Consider the following 9,406-nt stretch of genomic DNA (forward strand, 5'->3'; position numbering starts at 1 on the left):
TGGGGTGATTGCGGGGCAAGTGGGTGGGTGGGGGGGGTGGTCCCTGACCCCCCCTCTTCATCATCCGCCGCCTGAGTCTCCCCCGGGCTGTGGATCTCGGCGCGCCGGCCGCGCGCTCCGTTATCTACGCCGCCGTGCGTCGTCTCGCCCCCAGGTGTGACCAAGGTGGAGTACGGCGACGTGTCGCAGCGCAAGCAGCTGCGCGAGCGGCTGCAGTGCCAGCCCTTCTCCTGGTACCTGGAGAACATCTACCCCGACTCGCAGATCCCGCGCCACTACTACTCGCTCGGGGAGGTGCGTGCCGCTGTCGCCGCCGGTGTATGGCTGGCGCGAACCTTTGCCGTGGTTTTTGCACGATGCTTAGTAGCGTCGTGCACTGGCAATCCTTTCCAGGTCAAAAACATAATGTGTTTGTTGTTGCCGTAATTGCAGTGTAAGTTGTAATATTATTATTGTCTGCCGTTAAAATTTACGTAAAAGACAAATTAACAATGTTAATAAATGCATCACAATCTTAATCTGGAGCCGTGAGGCACAGATAACGGAGCCGTGCTTAGAACAATGAGAGGTTTGACGTGTCTGTGAAGCCCCCCTTGCCGTGGCGCGCATCACAAGTGGACCTTCAAGCTTTGGTTTCGTGCAGAAACGCTGCTCGCAGGCTCCGGCACAAAGCTCGGTCGACCCGCTCCGAGAAAATTCTGCCAATATTTTGCGCAAATGAAAAGAGGCCAACTCCTTGATTCAAAGCAGATGAGAGCCACTCGAGATTACAAATGTTCATTATGCAGAAACGCACGCGTCGTGGATATGAACCGCAGCGAGCTATTGGCAGTAGCGCTATGTGAACGGCAGTGCACGATGCACGTGCTCATGGGAGCGTAGCGCGAGGCCCGGTGTCGGAGCTGCTATGCCCGTGACGTAGGACCACTGGCCTCCAACCCTCGCTTGCACGGAGGTCACCTTCACTTGGCCAGGTTTTTCCTGTCATCGCATCGTCTTGTGGAAGCACCTTGGAACACCAAAGCTCTTACCTCCCGTAACCTGACCACCCCTCTCCACTACATCCTCCTCCTGATCCTCCCACCGTGACACCTCTGCACGATGCGCCACCGTGCCGCGGGAGCGGGCGGGCGCGGACCGCTGTGCGAGCACGCAGGGCTCTGGCACGGCTCTCGTCCGGCACGGCTCCTCCCAAGGGCCAGTTTGTGTCTTACACTCCCCGCCCTCCCTCTCAGCACCCTCCCCTGCCCCCACCGCCCCTACCACCTCGACGCTCGGATGCGCAAAGGACGTCTTCCGATCGTTCGGTGTCTGCCGGGGCCGCGGCGGTGGCGGCGGGGTGCACGGAAGCGTCGCCGGTTGGGGGGCGGCAGCGTTTGTGACGGGAGGGCGATGTTTTTGCGCGCGGCCGGGCGCAGCTGCACGTCCGCTAATGAAGCCTTGACGTGTCCCGTCTGCGCGTCCCTGCATCGTGGTGGACGCTCGCCGTGCGGCAGACGGGACTAATGACAGATGTGACACACTTCACCAGGTGCACACGCACACACACACAGAGAGCCACAGCCCATACAATATTCATGAAGCCAAAATTGCACGCAGTTGCAGAGAGAGGCCGGCAGCCTGGTTTTAATCAGCTTCTTGAGCCGAGCAGGGAGGAAAATGAATTGGGTCTTCACGTGGGTTTTTTTTCCAACATACACAAGAACATTTGTGAAATCTGCGTGGGAAAGCATGAATATTTCAAATGAATTCACCTTGGTAGACTGCATGGAGAGGGAGGTGGGGGGGTGGTGTGGATTAATAAAACTCGACGGAAAATGATTTTCAAATTTGCTGCATTATTTAAAGTCAGGATCGTACGACGGGCAACGTGACGCCGACGTTCGGTGCGCGTCCTGAATCAGGCCGTCGCGCGGAGTCGCCGCACAACGTCTCCAAAATGCAACCGGACGCACGAATAAATAAACGAATAATCATTTATATGCAAACGCTCGCAAGCGCAGGCGGGCGTGCACATGCACGCCCCGCCCGCACGAGCGGACGCGTCGGTAAGTGCACATTCATAACGCAAACGCGCAAACAAATAGCACCGTAAATTATTTACAAATGAATAATTAAATGTGCACAGTTTATTTAAATTAAATTAATTGAACAAACAAAGTGGAGACATGCAGGGCTGTCCGCACGCTGACTCGGCACGGTGAGTGACGGCCCCCCACCGAATGTGCTGCCATGCCTCCACCGTGCCTCCACCGTGCCCCCCACCGTGCCCACACGGTGCCCCCCCGCCGTGCCCCCCACCGTGCCCCCCACCGTGCCTTCACCGTGCCTTCACCGTGCCTTCATCGTGCTCCCCGCTGTGCCAAACCCTGCCCCCCGCCGTGACGCCGCCGTGACACTGGTGGGCCCGCAGAGCGGCGTAATCATGCGGGCACGCCGCGTCTTAATCGCCTCCCTTGGATTTCCATCCAATTCGTTTGGTCGCTCTTCCTTCTCGCCCCTCCGCCGTGCAGATCCGCAACATGGAGACCAACCAGTGCTTGGACAACATGGGGCGGAAGGAGAACGAAAAGGTCGGCATCTTCAACTGCCACGGCATGGGAGGCAACCAGGTGCGAGTTTGCAAGAACTTGCCGGGGGCGGGGAGTTGGGGGGGGGGGGACGGCGGCCCCTAGCGCCGACTCTCGCGTGCCCCACGCTGCTTCGTCACCGCGCGCGGTCGCCTCGCGCCCACGTGTTGCGGGGGGGATCGGCGTTGCGGGGGGGATCGGCACACGGGGCGCACTTCTGTGCCTGCGGTCGGCTCGATGAGCCCGTCGGGTCCTAGGCAGGCGCTCCTCCCGGTGAGCCTCGCCGGGTGCTTTTTACAGAAGGCAACGTGTTTGTTGGCATCTTCGTCGGGTGCGCGGGCAGGCGGGCGAGCGCAAAGCTGCGCTTTTCACGCTCGCCCACGCCGAGCGCTTGAGAGAGCAGCTGCGAGGCGGCGCCCTGTCTCCTGTCCCGTCTTAGCTGCGTGACTTCCGCTAAGCTCCTCCACCAAATGACATCACCTGCAAGCCGATGTGAATTAATCCCGGGCTAGAAAAATTAAGAAAACGATACAGACGATGGACGTGTCACACACGCTCCACGTGTCACGCGCGCCACCACACTGCAGCTAACGGTCCTCACTGCTGCACGCACACGCACGCACACTGCTCCTAAGAGACAGAGCAGGGTACGCATCACAGCTCATTCATTACATTGCAGCTGGAAGCGGCGGCCGTGTTGAGCTTATGAACCCTAATGAGTTGGAAACTGGTTTATTTTTGCAGCTGTTACGATTGTCTTTAAAAAATAAAAGCCAAAGCGGTGATCTGATAACATCGGCTTTGGGCAGCGCTTGTCTTTGCAACTCCTAGCCAGTGGTGTAAATTCTACATTCTATGGTGGAAACAAAAAAAATACGACACCCGTGAACCCCACAGGTAACTAGAACTAAAGCAGCGTGCGTGTTGCCGAGCGAGCGGGGATGACGGGCCGAGTCAACCCCCGAGCGGGATCGCTGCCTTCTGATCGCGAGCCGTTCACGACAACCGCTCGGCCCAAAGTTTGACTTTGTGCAGCGTTAGAAGAACGGCGGGAGTCTCGGGGGCGTGAGCCGGCGGTCGGCCTGTCGGTGCAGGGGCAGGGTGGTGACGTGGAGCTGCGGTGACGGCGCCCATGTGTGTGTGTGCGCGCGCGCGTCTGGCGGCGGCGGCGGCGGCGGCGTTGCGGGCAGGTGTTCTCGTACACGGCGGAGCAGGAGCTGCGCTCGGACGACCTCTGCCTGGACGTGTCGCGGCTCAACGGGCCCGTCGTGATGCTCAAGTGCCACCACCTCAAGGGAAACCAGCTGTGGCACTACGACCGTGAGGTGCGCCCGCACGCACGAGCAGCAAAAGCAGCCGCCGCTTGCAACCAAGTGCTGGTGATGTCACCGCAATGCTTGTGCCAGGCTAGGTGCACTTTGAGGCTATCACGTGCACTTTGGAAGGCTCGCTGGCAGGGGGTGAAGGGACACACCCTGATCGTTATAGGTCGACCAACTGAGGTGACTGACAGATGCATCACCCCCGCTCCCCGCTGTGCCAACAAGACAAACGGACTGTTGAGGCGAGTGCTGTTAGTGAGCACCTATGAAGGAAGGCATGGCACTCGAGGGGGTGGGTGGCCAACACCTCGCCTGGCCCCCGTCGTCTCTCCAATGCTGATGTTTGCACACGACAATGGGTGCTCTTTTATTAAAACCGAGTCGACCTAGAGAGCCCCAGAACCGGTTCAGTTGTTTGTCACCGATGTTGGCGGCGAGCGGGAATCAAACGCGGGTCGCTGGGTTCGTAACCGGCGCGCTAACCACGACAATACCCACAGCACCATCACCCGCACGTGCGCACACATCTGTGCACAATATTGACAACAGCAATACAACTGGTTCTCTTGTTCACGATCCATCGCTACGCACTTTTAAATTGAGGTTCTCCAACTGCATCACTCGCACGTCATCAAACCATCGGTGCTCCATCAGTTTCACGGAGAGTCAAAAGCCGCCCGGAGCGGCCGCCAAACACGTGTTGGGCTGCTGCCGCTGTTATTGACGATGTTAAAGCATTTACCCGCATTTATATACACGTGGTATGAGAGGCAGAGGTGGCCCGTGGGAGCAGTGATGTTTACGGTTTGAATTTTTATCCAGTTTGGATTTACACGGCGTCTAAAACGCAACCGCATTGCGAGATGCTGTGCACAAACAGTTGGCTTTTTTTTTCTAGAGAGGACGGACCGCTGGGGGCAAGCAGCAGGGGATAACGAGCGACCTTCCGCTGAGCAAACGTTGTCCTGGGGACTTCCACAGAAAGCCTTGCACAGTGCGTGGAGGAGAGTAGATGGAGATGAGAGGGGAGAGGCAGGAGAGAGCGTACAGAGGAATAGAATGAGATGAGAGGAGAGTGCGTGGAGGGGAGTGGTGGGAGATGAGAGGGGAGAGGCAGGAGGGAGCGTGGAGGGGAGTGGTGGGAGATGAGAGGGGAGAGGCAGGAGGGAGCGTGGAGGGGAGTGGTGGAAGATGAGAGGAGAGAGGCAGGAGGGAGCGTGGAGGGGAGTGGTGGAAGATGAGAGGAGAGAGGCAGGAGGGAGCGTGGAGGGGAGTGGTGGGAGATGAGAGTAGAGAGGCAGGAGGGAGCGTGGAGGGGAGTGGTGGAAGATGAGAGGAGAGAGGCAGGAGGGAGCGTGGAGGGGAGTGGTGGGAGATGAGAGGGGAGAGGCAGGAGAGACCGTGGAGGGGAGTGGTGGGAACAGGTCAGCAGTGTTTTGTGGAGCTGCTGCGCCCTCTGCTGGCGCCGAGCGCCGCTCGGCTCGTTGTCCTCGACCCGAGCTCGCAGCGATCGGCAGCCGCCTCTAGCGGCGCGCCCTGTGAGTGGCCATACGCTGCCGTTCGTGCACGAGGCCTTCTCGCTCCAGTCGGCGAGGAGTCGGTGCCCATTCTCCGGTCGACTTTCACGGCCGTTCAACGTTTAGAAGTCTCTCCGTCATTGCGCTCTGGTTCCAGTGATGCCACGTTCGTTAATACCCGCTCATTTCCTGCAAGCACACACATCCACGTTTGACAGACTGGATGACGCTACAGGCTATGGGCGTAGAGCGAGCGGTGGTTCTCAGAGCGTGGTTCCCCGGTGCCACCGGTGGATGGTCGGGACGGTCCCTCCAGGTGGTTTGCGGAGCTGTGATGCAAACGCAGGTCGATACGCAAACAACGGCAATGTTTGTGTACCCTTTGTTTCAGACGTTACTTAATATTTTACTCGTGATATTTCATTTTTAAATGATGTGAGATCAACTACCCTGATTGAACTACCCTAAGATCTAAATGCCGCCCCAACCCGCACCCTAAAACAAAAAACGTATAGACGTATAGCTACAGTAACATGAATGATTCGTACGAGTGTGTAATCGTCGAGCGTTCCTGCTCTCTTTGCCGGACGCGCTGCGTGATGCCGTTGTTGTCGTCCTCCTCCTATGGGCCGGTGTGCGCAGCGCGTGACTCTGAGGCACGTGAACAGCAACCAGTGCTTGGACCGAGCGGGAGAGGAGGACAGCCAGGCGCCCACCGTCCGCGACTGCGCCGGCGTGCGCTCCCAGCAGTGGCTGCTGCGCAACGTCACGCACGAGGCGCTCGCCTGAGCCCTGCGCCCGCAAGGCCTCGCCGTCCCCGCGTACCTTCACCGCCCGCCTGCCCACCCGCTTTCTCTGCTCCCTCTCCTCTTTATTTTCCGTCCGCCTGCCTCGCCCTCGCCACCGGGATTCCCTGCTCTCCTAGGTCGCGAAGTCGCCGGTTTCTTTGGACCGTTGATGCGGGCGGGCGGGCGGGTGGGCCGAGGAGTCGGGCGGGGCCTAGCTCTGCCCAGGGACACGAGCCGTGCCGACGGGTGCCTCCACTCGATTGCGGTGGCGGCGGTGGCGGCGGCGGCGACCCCCGAAGGGAGGTGGGCGGGCGACGTGGCGGGACTGAAGGCGGTGCGGGAGCCGCCCCACGTCGGGGGACACTTTGCGAGGCTCTGCAAGAAGAGGCTCGCACGCGGCCGTGTCCGAGCCTGCCTGGGTGTGTGCGACACCGAGCGGGAAAGGAAGGGTAAAAGCAGCAGCAGCAACAGCAATCTTTCCGGATGTGACTGATTTAGAGATTTTATGACTCGTGAATCGCTGACGAAGATCAGAAGAGGAGGAGGAGCGCCTGATGCTGCCTCTCGCTGCCGATGCAGAGAGTCGCTAAATGCTTATATTTTCTACAGGCGGACTGTGTGACTGATGCCCATCGGTCTTGGCTGACGATCGTTTGGTGTGCGTTTCTCCTGTTCGTAGGCGAGTGTCTTGGGCGGGGGGGGGGGGGGTGTTATGTGATTGGGAAGTGGGGAACACGATTAATATACGTTTTTTTTTAAGTAGAACTGATAACAGCTGGCTGGTAATCAAAAGGCGAAATAGCATAGAATCACTTGCAGGAAGGTAATTTTTTACGAGACAAACAAAGTTAAAAGCAAGTTTCTCACACCAGTCCCCCGTGTAACGGCCACCGCACCCTGTCCAGAGCTGTGTCCTATCCTCCGTTCCTCGCCGGTTCATTGACTCTCGGCCATGTTTACATTAATTTCACCGAGCAATCAAAATGAGTGCGTTTTGATTATTATTGCTTTTTTACTTTGTTTCATAATGGCTGCAGCTTTTCTGTCACGGTGATCAGCTTCGTTGTTATGGGCGGGGGGGGGGGGGCGGTGTTTGTCTCTCATGATTTTGTATGGTTATTTTTATCTGCCGGACAATGATGATGAAGGACGATGGCAAGATATCCATGGCACCCATGTGCCGCACGCGGACCTGATTGAGAGGACTGTGACGCTCACCAGACACGGAGAGAGACGGAGAGACAGCGCGCTCGGCTAAAAGCACAATGGGAGCCTATTTTACTCTTCACAAGCCAAGCTGCACCGCTTACACAGCACCGCCGCCTAGCGGTTAACAACCCCCTGAACGCTAAATCAAAAAAAAACATCTGCCTTCTCTTTGTTTTGCCTTCGCCAGGCACGAGGGAATTTCACTTTTCTCAGTCCATTAGTAAAAATGCCCGGGCGCTTGGCCACACACGAGATACGAGCGCCGTCTCGTCCGCCGTTGCCATGGCGACGACGATGTGAACGCCCCATCGCCACGCGGCGTTTTTATCACAACGGGGGGGGGGTGGAGGGGTGGCAGCCGGGGGGGGCCAGAGGAAGGGGAACCAACCGCGTGGTGGAGGGGGGAGGGGGGTGCGGTGTTTTGAGTTTTGCGGATCTAGGCTCTCGTAAGCGGTGCGCCGCTCGCCACTTCCCCACGAGAGTGGGGTTGTCATTGCGCGCCGACTCGACCGTAGTACCGTGACTGTTAAAGACTCTTGCCGCGTGCCGCTGTGTATTTTGTGTGCAGTATTAAAGGTGACAGTGTTTACAAACCCGCCGCCTTTTCCCCTACACCCCCCCCTCACCTACCCCGGGCCCCCCACGATCGCCACGCCGCAAGCCGCCGGGAGTGCAGAGTCCCCGCGCGCTGTCCGTGCCCCTGGGGTTTCACCGCGTGCCACCCTCCGTGGCGACCGACCTGCGTTGCTCGGCACGTACGCGCGGAGCTCTTGTCAAGCCGCTGCCGGATAAGGGTCTCCACGCACCGGCGTGGGTTGTCGGAAGTCGTTTGCTGCAACTTTACCGCTCTCGCCAGCGCGCGGTTGGCGAAGGATGGGCGTAGAGACATCGTAGAGTCGATGCAGTGCCCGCTGCTGCCCATAACACAGTCCCACACGACGCAGCGCCTGGAAAGTGCATGGTGGTCATCAATCCGATGCTCCACCCAGATCTCCATTTCTTGCTCAGCTTCTGAGATCTGGTGGAGTTGGCAGGCACCTGTAAAGAAGAAACGCGTTTACTCTCACTGGGCCTACCATCATCACCATGCACATGTTTAGTCCACTGCTGGATGATTGCCTCCCGAGTCGTCGCCGTGTCCAGCGTTTCAACAATCGACCTTGCGCAGTGTTCTTCATTGCAAGGCCCGCGGGCCACTGGCGGCCACTCGTGGCCTTTAATTGTGGCCCCTGACGTGCGGCCCCGACAATACGCAATGTGTGAAAATCTCGTGCTGCTGTCAAATCCCAATGGTTTCAAATGTGTGGCAGGCGGCCCTCACACTGATTATGTCTTATTGGCGAAAGTGTCCCCCCCCATGACAATTAGTGAAGGGCACTGCCCTCGCGCCTGCACGTGACCTGCTTCCCCCCTGCGGTGGGCATCCACTGGAGCGCGTTCCCTCCCTCGGCTCTCTCAACCTAGCCACGTGTCCTGCCCGAGCCCCCGTTAAAATTAGACATTTTTTTTATTTTACCAGGTAAGGCTCACGGAGCTATGCAGCTCTTTTTTTTCAGAAGCGACCTGGCCACAAATGATAGCTCAACGAATGGCTTATCTTGTGGAAATGTATAGCAGCCAAATACTCTAAACACGTGTTTATAAATGTGGAGTGGAAAAAAAGCAGAGGCCCCAGAGAAAAATTCCAGGCGACCACGGGGAGGACATGCAAACTCCAAATATACAGCAGGCGTCAAGGTCAGGATCGAACCCAAGACCTCTATACCAGGCGAGGTAGTAAGCATCTCGCAACGTCTAAACGACGTCCTTAACTTATGGGCGCTTTCCTAATGATAGAGGAAGTGATTGGGTTTTATTTTTAGTAAAGATTTCTCTGATCAAAATCTCTTGGAATGCGCCCGATCTCACGCAAGGTTGATCCTGGAAAGGCTGTCAGCAGAGGGTCGGCGCAACAGAATCGTCAACTGCACGCTGCCGCGTCTATGCTCCCCCGTGCCCAC

The 9,406-nt window shown here is 57.9% G+C and overlaps 1 protein-coding gene across 3 annotated transcripts in view; it reads left to right on the forward strand.

Moving 5' to 3' along the window:
• The window catches only part of LOC144720824 (polypeptide N-acetylgalactosaminyltransferase 1), a 69,033-nt gene extending 61,456 nt beyond the window's left edge, over nucleotides 1-7,577 (forward strand). For all 3 annotated transcript variants that reach the window (XM_078597893.1, XM_078597895.1, XM_078597894.1), the window contains 4 exons: nucleotides 155-294; nucleotides 2,514-2,612; nucleotides 3,761-3,895; nucleotides 6,052-7,577. In XM_078597893.1, the coding sequence (XP_078454019.1) occupies nucleotides 155-294; nucleotides 2,514-2,612; nucleotides 3,761-3,895; nucleotides 6,052-6,198 (521 nt within the window). In that variant the 3' untranslated portion in view covers nucleotides 6,199-7,577. The remainder of the gene's footprint in view (nucleotides 1-154; nucleotides 295-2,513; nucleotides 2,613-3,760; nucleotides 3,896-6,051) is intronic.
• The last annotated feature ends 1,829 nt before the right edge of the window (nucleotides 7,578-9,406 follow it).

The sequence above is a fragment of the Lampetra planeri genome, chromosome 10, assembly GCF_965212315.1.
Source record: "Lampetra planeri chromosome 10, kcLamPlan1.2.h2, whole genome shotgun sequence".
Classification (NCBI taxonomy): domain Eukaryota; kingdom Metazoa; phylum Chordata; class Hyperoartia; order Petromyzontiformes; family Petromyzontidae; genus Lampetra; species Lampetra planeri.